This window comes from Hemitrygon akajei, chromosome 10, assembly GCF_048418815.1.
Source record: "Hemitrygon akajei chromosome 10, sHemAka1.3, whole genome shotgun sequence".
In the NCBI taxonomy this organism is placed as follows: domain Eukaryota; kingdom Metazoa; phylum Chordata; class Chondrichthyes; order Myliobatiformes; family Dasyatidae; genus Hemitrygon; species Hemitrygon akajei.
The window spans coordinates 74,798,526-74,814,914 of record NC_133133.1 but is presented as its reverse complement, the minus strand read 5'-3'; the positions used below and the strand labels follow the sequence as shown (position 1 = coordinate 74,814,914).

The 16,389-nt window shown below is 44.8% G+C and overlaps 1 protein-coding gene across 1 annotated transcript in view; it reads right to left on the bottom strand.

Annotated features, from left to right (window-relative positions):
• Nucleotides 1-16,389, bottom strand: part of LOC140734482 (gamma-aminobutyric acid receptor subunit gamma-4-like) — a 622,978-nt gene that overhangs the window by 588,606 nt on the left and 17,983 nt on the right. The window contains exon 2 of the mRNA XM_073058485.1: nt 6,728-6,876. Within this exon, the coding sequence (XP_072914586.1) occupies nt 6,728-6,876 (149 nt within the window). The remainder of the gene's footprint in view (nt 1-6,727; nt 6,877-16,389) is intronic.

Genomic DNA, 16,389 nt, shown 5'->3' with positions numbered 1-16,389 from the left:
GTTCCTCTGATCACCTCCTGCCTCACTCCCCAGACCTTCTACTCCTCACTTTAAACATCTCTGCCACCTTATCTCTGCCCTTCATAATTTTATGTACCAGGGCAACCCTCGGCCCCCTCCATGCCAGCCAATCCAATGCCATCTCCTTGTAACTATCTGAATTAAATTCCATCTGGCGTTTCTCTGCCCAATTTAACAGCTGATCAGTGTGAGACTACTCTCCTCGTAACAACACCATCACCAATTTTCATGTCATTTTCAAACTTGTTAATAATGACTCTAACATTCATAACTAAATCACCATACAGATTACAGAGGAGGAGGTGTTTGCTGTTGTGAGGCAAATTAGGGTGGATAAATCCCCAGGGCCTGACAATGTGTTTCTGTGGGAGGTAAGTGCAGGAATTGCGGAGGTTAAATGATCCTTAGTGACAAGTGAGGTACCGGTGGATTGGAGGATAGCTAATGTTGTTCCACTGTTTAAGAGAGGCTCTAAAAATAAACCATGAAAACAGAGGTTGGTGAGCCTATAGTGGGAAAGTTATTCAAAGGAATTGGATACATGAACATTTGGATAGACAGGGACTGATTAGGAATAGTCTGCATGACTTCATGTGTAGTAGGCTGTGCTCTAGCCAATCTTGTAGAGTCTCTCGAGGAAGTTACCAGGAAAATTGATGAAAACAGTGAATGTTTTCTACATGGACTTTAGCAAGGCATTTAACTAGGTCTCACATGGGAGGTTATTCAAAAAAATTCAGTCACTTGACACTCAAGATGAGGTAGAAACAAGAGAAAATCTGCAGATGCTGGAAATCTGAGCAACGCACACAAAATGCTGGAGGAACTCAGCAGGCCAGGCAGCATCTATAGGTAAAAGCATAGACAATGTTTTGGCCAAAATGTTGACTGTGCTTTCTTTCATAGATGCTGCCTGGCCTGCTGAGTTCCTCCAGCATTTTGTGTAAATTGGATTAGACATTGGTTTTGTGGAAGAAGCCAGACAGTGGTAGGAGATGATTGCCTCTCTGACTGGAGGTGTGCGACTAGTGAAGAGCCAAAGGGATTGGTGCAAGGTCTGTTGTTGGTTGACAGTGTGGTTAACTGGATCAGCAAATTTGTGAATGACACCAAGATTGGGGGTGCAATGGGCAGCGAGGAAGACTATCAGAGCTTGCAGTGGGATCTGGACCAGCTAAAGAATGGCCGATGGAATTTCATGCAGCCAAGTGCGAGGCATTGCATTTTGATAGGACCAACCAGGGTAGGTCTTACACAATGAATGTTAGGGCACCAAGGAATGTGGTAGAACAAAGAGATCTGGGAATACCTGTCTATAATTCATTGAAACAGGCAGCACAGGTAGATAGGGTCATGACGAAGGCTTTGGGCACATTGATCTTCATAAATCAAAGTATTGAATACAGGAGATGGGATGTTATGTTGAAGTTGCATAAAACATTGGTGAGGCTTAATTTGGAGTTTTGTGTGCAGTTTTGGTCACCTACGTACTGGAAAGATGTAAATAAGGTTGAAAAAGAACAGAGAAAATTTACAAGGATGGTTACAAGGAAGTTTGGGGCATAGTTTTAAGGTGCTTGAAGTAGACACAAGGGTAGGTCAGAGGTAAGTTTTTCACACAGAGAGTGGTGCATGCATGGAATGCACTGCCAGCAATAATGGTAGAGGCGGATACAATAGGGTCTTTTAAGAAACTCTTAGATAGGTACATGGAACTTAGAGAAATGGAGGAATAGATTAGGACTTTATTCCTTGGAACATAGATGATTGAGGGGAGATTTGATAGAGGTATACAAAATTATGAAAGTTTAGATAAGGTCAGTGCAAGCATGCTTTTTCCATTGAAGTTCGATGGGACTACAACTAGAGGTCATGGGTTGAGGGTGAAAGGTGAAATGTTTAAGGGGAACATGAGGGGAAGCTTCTTCACTGTGAGAGTGTGGAACAAACTGCCAGTGCAGGCGGTGCATGCAAGCTCAATTTCAATATGTAAGAGAAATTTGGATATACGTGAATGGCAGGGGTATGGAGGACTTTGGTCCGGGTGCAGGTGAATGGGAGTGGGCAGCTTAAGTGGTTCAGCACAAACTAGATGGCTGAAGGTCCTGTACTTTTCTATGACTCTATAAGTATTTAACAAAAGGATCTTTGTGGTATACTACTAGCTGCAGGCTTCCAACATTAAAAGTGACTCTCGACTATCAATTGTGGTCACCTATTATCAAGCTAACTTTGGATCCAATTTGCCAACTTATTTTAGATCCCATGGGATTTAAATCTTTAGGTCAGCCTTCCATATAGGACCTTTCAAAGACCTTCATGAATTCCAAGCAAACAACATCAGTTGCACCATCCTCATCAATACATTTTATTACATCTGCAAAAGGATTAGTCGGCTTAGTCAGGCAGATTCTCCCTACAGCAAATCTGTGCTGACTGTCCTTGTTCAACTTCTGCCTTTTTAAATGATTGTTGACCTTGTTCCTCAGCAATTTTGCCAGTAACTTCCCTTCCACTATTTGAGGTGCGGTAGGCTCTGGCGCTGAGCAGAATCTAGAAATCACTTGTCAGGGATCCTATGCTTGCACCGAGGTGCCCACTCACGTTGAGTGCTGGAAACTCTTGCACTAGACAGCAGAACTACAAGGGCAGCAGCCCGAATTTCAACTGTGGCTACAGAGGTCCCTGTTCCTGAGTTGTGGGATGGGAAAGGGCAGGTTAGGTGTGTGAGGACAGGACATTACCCCTCCCCGCTGGCACTCGGTATTGCCACGTGTTGGAATGGTGGGAGTTGAGCAGTTTTAAACCTTTGCACTAAAGTGACACAGCAGGGGTGCTTCCATTTTGTGGAAAGAAAATGAATTACATTTATGTGGTATCTTTCACAATGTCTTCACATCCAAAAAAGCTTTGCAGCCAATGAAGTGTTTTGCAATGTTATTTTATAGGGAGCATGGCATGCCAATTTTTACTTAGCCAAGTCCTACAGGCAGCAATGCGATAATGATCAGATAATCTGTGTTGGTGATGCTAGTTGAGAGAGAAATGTGCTGAGAGGCTGCAGAGGGTCCCTCTTTTCACAGATGCTGTAGGGAATTTTAAACACTGTCAAACAACATCCCTGAGGTGTTTTCTGATGGAAGTCTCCAGATGCCTTGAGGAGTAAACAGGAAGACTTGGATGTCCCAGAGCTAATGATTCATTTGCAGCTCTCTGGAGTACAAGTTGATGCTCACTAAATCCCCAAGTGCCAAGAATCATGCTGCAAGGGAAGTTTATCCGACCATGCCTGGTGAGGAATGAACCTACCATAAGAACGAGTGATAGAGAGAACTTGGTCTCCCTCCATTCAGCATTTTCACTGGAATGGAACAAGTAGACTACTGAAAATAGATCACTGGACAAGATCCCCCTAATATGGGAGATAATCATAAGATCATTAAACACAGAGAAAAACAACTTGGCCCAAAATGTCTGAGCTGCTGTTTCTCCACAGGAGCAGGTTAGAGCAAAACTCAACCCCTCGATATTCCATGTAATACCTCTTCCTGTCCACATTGAGTCTTTTTCTCCAGCGCCCTATCCTTTCATATTCATCCCACTCTTATCCAGTTGGTATAAACTTTAAAATCCCACCATCCAACCCTCTGTATCCTCTATTTTCCCATGCAGTCTGGTCTTTCATTCTTTAAACACTTCAATGGCACACTCACAGTAATCCTCACACCCCATCTATTGCTGAACTAATCCTGTTTCCCAGCTAACTGCCTGTACCACATCTAAACCCACTCTCCTTGTCATTCTTACATTACTCACGTTCACAACCAGCCCAGCTGTGCAGTTCTGATGCTCCCTGCTTCCAACCCAGCTCTCTGAACGCACTTCTACCCATTCTAACTCCCCAGCCTTCCTGATACAAAGATAGGCAACAGTATAGCCTTCATTGCAAGAATGAAGACATCTTGCTCCAATTGGATAGAACCCTGCCTAATATCTCTAGCCTAACTGTAATAGAGTCATAAATTTACAAAGTACAAAAATGAGTCCTTCAGCCCACCATCTTCATACTGACCATTACACCCATCTGTGCTCATGATGACTATATGCCTTGCCTGTTTAGGTACCCACCCTAGTGCCTCTTAACATAGTTGTTGTTTCCGACCAGCACCTCCTCTGGCAGTTTGGGTGCCAGAGTGGCATGGCAGTGAGTGGGGCACTCTTACATCGGGGGTGTCAGAGTTCGGAGTTGAGTTCCGGCACCCTCTGTAAGGAGTTTGTACATTCTCCCCGTGACTGCGTGGGTTTCCTCTGGGGGCTCCGACTTCCACCCACAGTCCATAGACGCATTGGTTAATAAGTTAATTGGTCTTTGTAAATTGTTCTGTGATTAGGCTGGAGTTAAATAGGTGGGTTGCTGGGTGGCACAGCACATTCAGCCCGAAGGGCCCATTCTGCATTATATCTCTAAATAATAAATGTTGCAGATATCAACCATTTACTGTGTAAAAGCTGCTACCATCCGGGAAACAGTACCACAGCATAACAGCCAGAACCAACAAGCTCCAGGACAGCTTCTTCCACCAGGCCATCAGGCTGATTAATTCATGCTGATACAATTGCATTTCTGTGTTATATTGACTGTCCTGTTGTACATAGAGTATCATTTATTACAAATTACTATAAACTGCACATTGCACATTAGACAGAGATGTAGAGATTTTTACTCCTCATGTATGTGAAGGATGTAGAAATAAAGTCAATTCTAATTATACTTCTAATTCAAAAGATTTCCCATCAGCCATTCTTTCAAACTCCACCATATCACTTTAATTCTGTGTCCTCTATTTTTGTACCCCAACTATGGGAAAGAGATTCTCACTCTTATTGACACATCTCATAATTTTATTCACCTTTATCAGGTAAATCCTTTGCTTTGTGGAAGCACCATTAAGAACCCCCAACACACAGGACATGCTATCAGGAAGGAGGTACTGGAACCTGAAGTCACACACTCAATGTTTCAGGAACAGCTTCTTCCCCTCTGCCATCCGATTTCTGAATGGATATATTTACTGGCTAGAGTAGATAATCTTTAATTCACAGTTTTCATTATTATGTATTATATTGTACTGCTGCTGCAAAATCAACAAGTTTCACGACATATGCCGGTAATATTAAACCTGATTCTGGAAAACATATTCAGCCTATGCAGTCTTTCCCACAACTAGAGTTTTCCAGGCAACATCCTCAGCAGAAATCCAGAAATCTCTTCTGCACATCCAATCCAGGTATCTCCTCAGCACACCCTGTCCAGGAATCTCTGCTGCACATCCTATCCAGGAACCTCCTCTGCACATCCTATCCACAATCTCCTCAGCCCATCCTATCCAGGAATCTCCTCTGCACATCCTATCCACAATCTCCTCAGCCCATCCTATCCACAATCTCCTCAGCACATTCTATACACAATCTCCTCTGCACATCCTATCCACAATCTCCTCTGCACATCCTATCCACAATCTCCTCAGCCCATCCTATCCACAATCTCCTCAGCACATCCTATCCACAATCTCCTCTGCACATTCTATCCACAATCTCCTCTGCACATCCTATCCACAATCTCCTCAGCCCATCCTATCCACAATCTCCTCAGCACATCCTATCCACAATCTCCTCTGCACATCCTATCCACAATCTCCTCAGCCCATCCTATCCACAATCTCCTCTGCACATCCTATCCACAATCTCCTCAGCACATCCTATCCACAATCTCCTCTGCACATCCTATCCACAATCTCCTCAGCACATCCTATCCACAGTCTCCTCTGCACATCCTATCCACAATCTCCTCTGCACATCCTATCCACAATCTCCTCAGCCCATCCTATCCACAATCTCCTCTGCACATCCTATCCACAATCTCCTCAGCCCATCCTATCCACAATCTCCTCAGCACATCCTATCCACAATCTCCTCTGCACATCCTATCCACAATCTCCTCTGCACATCCTATCCACAATCTCCTCAGCCCATCCTATCCACAATCTCCTCAGCACATCCTATCCACAATCTCCTCTGCACATCCTATCCACAATCTCCTCAGCACATCCTATCCAGGAATCTCCTCTGCACATCCTATCCACAATCTCCTCAGCACATCCTATCCACAATCTCCTCTGCACATCCTATCCACAATCTCCTCTGCACATCCTATCCACAATCTCCTCAGCACATCCTATCCACAATCTCCTCAGCACATCCTATCCAGGAACCTCCTCAGCCTATCCTATCCACAATCTCCTTAGCCCATACTATCCAGGAATCTCCTCTGCACATCCTATCCACAATCTCCTCTACACATCCTATCCACAATCTCCTCAGCACATCCTATCCAGGAATCTCCTCTGCCCGCTCTCTTCAGCACAACAGCACCCTTCCTTTAGCATAGTGACAGAACTGCTCTCAATGCTCCACATACAGTCTAACCAGTTGCAACGTAATATCCCAAATCTTATAATCTGTGCCCTGAATGGAAGAATACCACCGGTTATTTTCACCACATATCCACCTGTATTGTTACGTTCAGGGATCTGTGAATGGAACCCCAACTTTCCCTCTGCTCATCTGATCTCATCACACAAGAGCAGCCTCTCGTGACCCTGCACTGAAGCACTGTTAGGTGAGCAATGACAAGCCTCTCACTTACTGCCAACATCTGGCCGCAGTTTGTTGTCATACCCTCCCAGCAACGAGTTGAGGATGTGTGTTGCATCCGCATCTTGAGACTTTGGAGTCAGCACCCAAGTCTTGTTCACCCCAACCTCATCATCATCTTCTTCCTCTTCAAGTCTGCTCCTGTGAAATAGATGGAGATAGAATGGTTTGGTTGAGACATGGCATATCCAGCACTTATAGCCCATCCCTTTTGCCCTCAAAGAGGAAAATTCATCTCATTCTACTACTGTCCATGTGGTGAGGTTACGTCTATAGTCAGGTGAGGAAAGCAAGTCCAGCATCTAGACCCAGTAATGGAAAGGATATGGAATATATTCCCAAGTCAGGCTGGTCCTCAGCTTGGTGGGTGTTGTCACTAAGTTATTCCTAAATAAATACAAGTATCCTGGAATAAATTCCATCTGTAGGACATAATCCCAAGCTCTGATGTGTCATTTTACTACTGACAATTTAGAGCTGGGCTCTACAGGCTGATGATGGCTTGAGTTAGATCCATGGTGGGAGAGCACAGGAAAGAGTCGATCATTTCCATCCAAAGTATTCTGGGTCAACATCTGGCCTCAGAAGAGACATGGGATTAAAATGAGTAGCAGGGTAGAGGCAGAGGTAGGTGGATGTGGAGAGCTGAAGATGAGAGGGGGAGGATGGGAGAGACGAAGAGGGTGATTGCAGGATATGGGTGAAGGAACTGAAGGCCAAGACCCTGAGGGTCATAAGTTTACAGAGACTATTAGGGTAGAAGTAGTAGATAAGGCGTGTATGTGTGGGGTAATTAACTAAATGGGGGGAGGTGGTGGAGAGGGTTAGAGGATTTAAAGGGAGTGAAGAGATGGGGAATCAGAATGTGAGTGGTGTATGGACAGAGGGGAGGCATGGAGTGGTCGGAGGTGGTGGTGATGGTGTTACTGTGGGGGAGGTGAAGGCGTCAATGTGATTGGAGGACTTGGAGTGGCCGAGGGAATGAAGGTGGAAGGAGGGTTGAGGGAATGAACCTGGAAGGAGGGTTGAGGGAATGGGCTCAGTGGATGTATGGGGGTGGGCAGAATCTGGAAGAGGTGTTAGAAATGGAAAGAGGAACTGAAGGTGTGTGGTGAAGAATGCGGGGTCAGCCATTCCTGACAATGATAAGGGAAAATGTCCTTACCCAGAGGGCTATTGGGACTTGTCACTGAGACATTCACGACTTGGGCCAATTGATTCTGGATGACAATATCATCAAGTGACATAGGATTTATGCCGAATATTGGCACAGAGGTAAACGATCAGCCGTGAACTTATTGAATGACAGAGCAGGGATGAGGGGCTGAATGGCTTATTTTTGCTATGTTTTATGTTTGGATAACCTTATTGGTCAAAGGCTAACAAAGAGCGGAGGCAGGGTGGTAACCAAAAAGAGTCTTGTGAGGCTGAGCTAGTAACAAGGGCGTTGCTTCCAACTTTGGAGGGAGCTAAAAGACAATTATTAAACAGGATTTAGAGGCAATATTGGCAATATTTTGCAATAAAGAAAGGGCAAAAGTATTGGGCTCTGTCCACAATATTCCCAAGCTCCCAAGTGTGGGATTTATGTCAGAACCTTACAAGTATTACTGCGATTTCAAGACAAGGTCAGGATAAATCCAACAACTTCAGGCCAGTCAATTTAATGCACAATAGGGTAACAAATGAAAGTCAGCACAGATTTATTGAAAGCAAGTCCTGTTTGACTGACTTGGTTGAGTTCTGTTATGAAGTAAAGGGGACGATTGATGAAACTAATATGTCTTGTGCTCTGTGTTTGCAATTCTAATAGGTATTTGACAAAGTACCTTATAATTCATAAATTTGTTAGTAAGATGAAAGGGAGAGTAGCAGCGTGGGCACAAAACTGACTTGGGAAGAGCAGCAGTGAATGGTTGTTTTTTACTCAAGAGATCAGTGAAGTGACAATTAAGAACAGTGACTTTGTGGTTTACACAGCATTCTGGAAAGAATGATACACAGTCTGGAATTTTAAAATTTGATGAAGTTCAAAAATATGGTTAACCATTAGAAAAGTAACAAACCAGGATGACAGGCAGCTACTGGGAAAAGGGTCAGATGCAGCTCAGTGCACAAAGGTTTGAAGTGGTGTACCTTGAACAATTGGTGCGGGGATAGGGAGAACCAGGTGTGCGGGGACACACACACACACACACACTCCACCCCCCCCCCCCCCCAAATCCTTGAAAGAATGAGAACAACTTGAGAAGGTCAAAGAAATAAGCACATGGGATCCTTGGCTTTATTGTTCCAACAGAAGAAGGTGAGGGAGTCACCAGAATGGGTTCAAAGTAAGGAACTTAATTATGTAGAGAAATTAGAGAATTGGAGTTAAGATTAATGAGGAACCTAATTGTCCCGTTCATAATCATGAAAGACTTTGAGAGAACAAACGATAAATTCTTCAGGGAAAGGAGTCCTAAGTGGGTATAAATCATGACAAGTGTTTAGAATCAGAACAATGTAGGTTTTTGCAAATAAAACAAAATGAAATGTTTTACGTTTAATGAAACCCATAATACATTTTATTGAATTTGGAGACCCACACACAACAACAACATGCGAAAACTCTTTATGTTATAAGATCATCATGTCAGACCAGCTTCTTAAAGTGAAACCTCAACTCAATGTTGATGGTTGTGAATTATGTACATTTCTCCCAATTACATTATCCTACACAGGCCCCCACTCCAGAATTCACTAAATCCGGCACTGTGAACCTGTCTGGAACTGGACAAGTCTCCCAGCTTGGGTCCTGTGCTCCATGGGTGGAGGAACAGCAGGTGTCCCTGGCTCATCCAGAGGTGTGTTTACTCGCTCATGGTCACGTCGTGACAGCAGAGTGGAATCCTCCGAATCTTGGTGGTCTGGTTTAAAATGATCTACCAAAACACATTCAGGTTTACCTCTCTTTTCTATGATAAAAGTCTTTTCTTCCCTTTCCAAAAAGCGGAATGGGCCGTCGTAAGGGGACGTTGGTGTGCGTCATGGTGGCTGAAAACAATCGAGGTGGAATGTAGTTCAAAAGGAACCCAAGAGTGCAGTATGCCATGATGGGTGAAAAGGAATTGAAATTACTGAGAAGGGTGGAATGCTGTTGTGAGGCTGACCGGACAGTCATGGTGCAGGAATGAAATCACCTGGCACTCGTAAGGCTCCCTGTATACCAGCAGCCACAGACGACTGCAGGTTCTCTTTTGGAGCTGTCCTGAGCCCGAGCGGGACCCACGGGCGCCGATCATGCCAACAATCATCGGTCAGGGAAGCCCTCAGAGCAGCCTTTAAGGAATGGTGAAACCATTCACATTGGCCATTGGACTGTGGGTGATACGCCACAGTGTGACGTAGCCTAATGCAGAGGTCCTGGGCCATTGAAGCCCAGAGGTCTCAAATGAATCAGGGATCATGGTTAGAGGAAATATCTGATGAATGCCTGAGCCACATCTGTAGCTGTCGTCGATAGTAGAGGGACCTCTGGCCCCCTGGTGGTACAGTCCACATGGTGAGGAGGTGTATGAACCTGCTGGAGCTGGGAAAAGGACCAACAAGGTCCACATTGATATTGTCAAACCGTTGCTCAAGGACCTCAAAAGGCGCTGGAACATGACGGTTAATTTCTGCCCACTGGCTCTCCACAAAGGCTGCAATCCAATCATGCGGGTCCTTTCTGAGGCTGTGCCAAACAAACTTTAATGCAACCAGTTTCTGTGAGGCCTTCTAGTCCGGATGTGAGAGGCCATATATGGAGTTGAAAACAGATCACCCTCAGTTTGAGGGCACTGTGGGATGAGGAGACATCGCACAGGAGAGAAACCCCAATTTCCCAAACTTAACGTCAGCCAGCTGCAAGCCCATGACCGCTGTTCAGTAAGCCTGGACCTCTGGGTCAGCTGCCATGCCAGCATATTCAACCCATATGTGTACGGCATCAACAGCTGTGAGAGGCAATCAGCCACAGAATTAGTTTTCCCCTTGGGATGTTGTATATCGGTTGTGAACCCGCATATGTAAGCCAGGTGGCGTTGCTGCTGTGCAGACCAAGGGTCTGATACTTTGGCCATCGCGTGTATGTGGTCAATGAACGCTGTGAAATGGCGACCCTCTAGAAGAAAACAAAAATGGCAGACAGCCAGATAGAGACCAAGAGGTTCATGGTCAAATGTGCTGAACTTCCATTCAGGGGTCGGAGCTGCTGGCTGAAGAGGGCAGCCACACACCACTGACCCATTGTTCATGCACAGCACCCATAGTACAGAAGTAATGGCTATGGGGGCACTGGGGAGTTGGAAAGAGATGGTTTGGTATCACCAAATGCCCTGGTCATGTCCACTGACCAGTCAAGCACTGATTAGGGGTATTGTCTTTAAGCACACTATACAGGGGAAGCACAAGTTCAGCAGCCTGCAGAATGAAGCAACAATAGAAATTTACTTGTAGTTTTTTTTGTAGTGCAGGGCAGTAGGATATCCAGAATAGCGGCTCTCTTTGATGGGAGAAGTTTCATACATTCTGCGGACATGCAAAGCTGAGAAAGTCAATAACTGACGACCCAAACTGGCATTTAGCAGGGTTAATAATCAATCCTAGTTGGCTCAGTTGGAGATGAAATACGTGTTCAGATTTGAACACACTGGCAACAAGTATGTCATCCAGGTAAACAAAAATAAAATTGAAGTTTTTTAATACAGAGCCCATCAGCCGTTGGAAAGTCTGTGCTGCATTTTTGCAGTCCAAATGGCATGTGCAGAAACTCAAAGAGGCTAAACGGGATTATCACAGCTATTTTGGGAATGACCTCCGAGCACACAGGCACCTGCTGGTAGCCCCAAACTAAATCAACTTTGGAAAAAAATGAACTTTTCAGCTAAATGTACATACCAATAATTGTGTGGGACCAGGCAGTGATCAGAGGTGGTGGCCTCATTAAGGTGTGGTAATCACCACATGGGTGGCAACCACCATCAGACTTAAGGACCATATGGAGAGGTGAAGCCCAGGAGTTATTCGACCTGGGAACTATTCTGAGCCTTTCCATGTTGGCAATCTCGGTCTTTGCAGTTGTCAACTTTTCTGGGTCCAGTCTACGTGCTCGGGCCTGGACTGGCGGGACGGTTGTGGGACCGTGGTACTCACCCCATGTTTTGTGACTGTAGTGGAGAATGTGGGCTCGATGAGGTCTGAGAATTTGCCCAGCAATTGAGTAAACACACATGCGGTGGTGCATGCACTTGACAGACAACTTACTGGGGGAGCAGGGTAACAACCTAAAGCCCTTTACATCCAGAAGCCCCACAGGAAACACAAAGGAATCTGCACCAAGCAGAGATCTGGCCACTTTAGACAGGATGAAGTTCCCATGTGTAACATCACCCACTGAAGCAGAGTGTCCCGTAAGTCTGGATCTTGCTACTGTTGGTGGCCTCCAGTGAGGTCTCATCGCTCTTTGCCTTCTCATCGATAGGCGATGCGACAGCCATGTCACACAAGGGTGTCCGTAACGAATAGTAGACAATCCTGGCAGCTGGAACCCACTGTACTCACAGACCTCTTCTGTCCCAATGCACTGGCACTGTTGAAACTGCAATGTGGTCAGCACTTCCTAGTATTCATACCAAAGCGAACATGGTCAAAGCACAGACCCGGCATCGTCTGTTTCACAGCCGCGGGTGTCCTTATGTTGGGGACCTTGCTGATCGGGCTTATTGAGATAGGGAAAGGAGGAATGATGCACTGCTGCCTGGCTGAGTATAGACTATCAGCCACTTTAGCAAGCTGCCTAAAGTTCATCACAGATGTATTAGCGAGGGCTATGGAAACTTGATCTGACATTTTCTGCAGAAGAGTTCCTTAAGAATAAAACAAGGATGGTGATTTTCCAGGAGAGACAGCATGTGGTCCATTAGCTCCGATGGCTTAGCTCACTGAGGCTGGACGAGGAGAGCAGATGTTTGGCGCGCTCAGATTCCAACAGTCCAAAAGTCTGTAAATGTTGAGTTTTCAGCGATCGGTATTTATCACATTCAGGCTGGTGTTCAAGCAGACTCACCACTCTCGTAGCCGTGGAAATACTGAGCAACACTACGACATAGTAGAATTTGGTGCTGTTGACAGAGCGAACTGTGCCTCGGCTTGTATGAGCCAAATGATGGCATTTTGCTCCCAAAACTCTGGCAGTTTCAAAGTGAGTGTGTTGGCGGACATGTTCAATAACTCTGGAATCGTCCTAAAGCATCGGGGGCACAATGCAGGCTTTCACAAATAAAACAAAGTGAGGCATTTTATGTTTAATAAAACCCGTAATACATTTTATTGAACTCCAAAACCTACACAACAAACTGTGCTAAAATCCTTTACATAATAGCCTCATCACATCAAACCAGCCTCTTACAGTGAAACCCCAACTCAATGTCGATGGTTGCGATCTAGGTACATTTCTCCCAAAGACATTACCCTACACTAACAACTTGGAATTACGTCATTTATATTTCTTTCACTTTAGAAAACGGGGCAGTGAAAACAGAACAAGACACATGAAGAACAGTGAGACAAGTAGCCAGATGGTCTGTTCTGATGTTAGTTGAGGATAGATATTGGCTGAGACAGTAGGGGAGAATTGATCAACCCTGACCAGACAGTGCTTAGGATCTCTTGGCCCTGCTTAAGATGGCAGCACTAATGAGAGTCTGGGCAGAGCAGCAGTGCACTCTTGGTTCTACGCCAAGGTGCCAGATAGATATTTGTAGGTGGAGCAGGACAGGATGTCCAACCCTTACCACAGAGGTGGGCACACTTCCAATGAAGCCCTGGTTGATATTAAACATAACATCTCTGCATCATTATCAGAACCTTCACTGAGATTAATAGCTCCAATGACTGCTGGCATGGTGACATAGCTGATAGACGCTGTCTCACAGCTCCAGCTCAGGTTCAATCGTGTTATAGGAATGGAGTTTGCACACTCTGCCTGTGACCCCGTGTGTTTCACTTGGGTGCTCCTGTTTCCTCTTGCATCCCAAGGGCTTGTGGCTAGGTAGGTTAACTGTTTGCTGTAAATTGTCTCTAATGTCTGGGTGAGTGGTAGATTCTGTGGGCGGGGTTTGTTGATAGGAATGTGGGGAAATAAAAATTAGATGAATGTAAAACCAGTATAAATGCATCGTTGATGGGTGCTGTGGACAATGGGCTGATCACACAATCAGAATCAGGTTTAATATCACTGGCATATGTTGGGAAATTGATTAACTTTGTGGCAGCAGTTCAATGAAACACACAATAATAGAAAAATAACTGAATTACAGTATGTACATTTTATGTACAATCAGTTTATCTGCATGAAGATACTTGTACATTATGTTTCATAGGATTGATTTATATTTCTTGTGTTTCTTTGTTTTATTTATTGTGTTCTTTATTCTTGTTATTTTTTTTATGTTGCATCAGATCTGGAGTAACAATCATTTTGTTCTGCTTTACACTTGCGTACTGAAGAGTGACATTAAACAGTCTTGGATTGTGAATCCTGAGTTATTACAACACTGTGGAATTAAATCAAAATGATTATCACTGACAAATGAGCACTGTCAGTTCAGTATTGTCATCTCAACTGATACCGGTACCAGCGTCTACTGGACATTCTGCAGTGACTTACGGTACTAGGCAGACTGCATGAGGAGGACAGATTCAATCCCGAAAAGCACTTGAAAACCGGGTAGTTTCATGGTCATGCTACTGAGTTGAGCTTTAATTCCAGATTCATTTAATTACTGGAATTTAAATTCTCCTGTGGTGAGATTTGAACACATGTCCCAGATGTGGGACTTTACAACATGCTTCATCACTCCAGCACTTGCTGTATTTTGTTTTTCTAAGAGGATGAATTGAATCATGTAATCCACTTGTCCCTCTCCTTTAACGGGCCACAGTTCAGTTACTCTACCCCAGTGGACTGGGATTCCCCCCATTCCACATTCCATTCCTTGCCACACCCAGTGAGACAGAGACACAACCGTTTCCTGATAGGACAGCAGAGTCTCTTGTTGCCCATCCCTCTGGGGTGCTGCCCCCAGGAGACTCCTGCCCACGGCAATGGTTCAAGGAAATTTGATCTGCATTTACGAACCTTGTAAGGACAGTGCTGTCTGTGCAAGGAAGGGCTTTGCAGCTCAGAAAACAGTTGTTAACATCTACCTTTAAAGAAAATTGTCCCTCGGAATGCGACATTCATTGTTACACTGCCTGGTACACCAAAGGCTTGTGAGATTGCCATATATCTGTGCTATTTATACCTTATATCCCTCCAACTCATCCCCCACATCTCCAACCACCCCTATATCCCTGCCCAACCTTTCACCCCCTACCTATTCCAAACAACTAGTCACCCCCTCCAACCATCATCCAACTCTCACCAATCCTCCTTGGCTCCATCCATCCACACCCTTGTCCTCTTGCCTTCCTGTGATGAGGCAGGTCCTAGTACAGGGGCAGCAAACCTTTTTGGGATCGTGCGCCCGAATTGGCAATAATCTTCTACAAAGTTCTCTTGGGTGCCGTGGTGATTCTTTTTCCTTTTCTGGACTAGTTGATCCTTTTTCTTTGTTGCAAGTTTTGGGCGATTTTGAATCGGGGTGGTCTGCAGATAATGAACTCTGAGCTGCATTAAAAAATGCCTTTTGATTTTGTGTTTTATATCCTGTGTTTTTGCACATTTCTTTCATTGCCATTTGTGTGATTTGTCTTTTCTTTACATGTGCATGGGGGTGGTTAATGTTTTCCCTTTAATGGATTCCATGGTTCTTTGTTCTGTGGCTGAATTTCAGAGATGAATACTGCATACATACTTTGATAATAAGTGTACTGTGAATCCTTTGAATATCAGTCAGAATGGAAAGGAGCACACTCTAGCCACGATTCTAACATATTCCCCATCACTGACTCATTCACTGCTTCCTCTTGCAGTGAAGACAATCATTAGGTGTTGTTTTATTATGGCCCTGGTTTAAATAATTGAGGGGTGGCACTGCATGCCATGCACCAAAAAATCATTTTGTGCACGTTAGGTTCACCATCCTGGTCTCTCAGGGATTGTCCCTGTCACATTAATGTCAGGAAGCATTAAGAATAATAAAGTGCCCAGGCAGTCAGAGACCCCTGGGAGCAGTCCAGGGAGGCTATGTAGGCCAGCCCCAGCAACACAATGAGGGGAGCGGCTGGCATGTAGAGGGATTGGTTGGGGCCAAATGTTCCCAGGGGACAGGCAGCTGAAAAACAGCTTGCAGTGACAGAATCTTCCAGAAACCCACATCATCTAGCGCTCCTGTAAGATGAAGGAGAGGTGTACAAAGTTTATAGGTGGTTTGTAAGATTAGGAGAGGCATAGATAGAGTAGGCAAGGTGCATCTTTTCTCCCCAGGGTAGAAATATCTAATACCAGAGGGCATACATTGAAGGTGAGAGGGGTAGGTTCAAGGGGGATGTGACAGGTGGTGGTTGCCTGCAATTAGCTTCCTGGTATGGTGGTTGAGCCAAATACTTTAGAGACTTTTAAAAGACATTAAGATAAGCAAATGAATATGATTAAGATGGAGGGATATGGAAGTTGTATAGGTAGAAGGG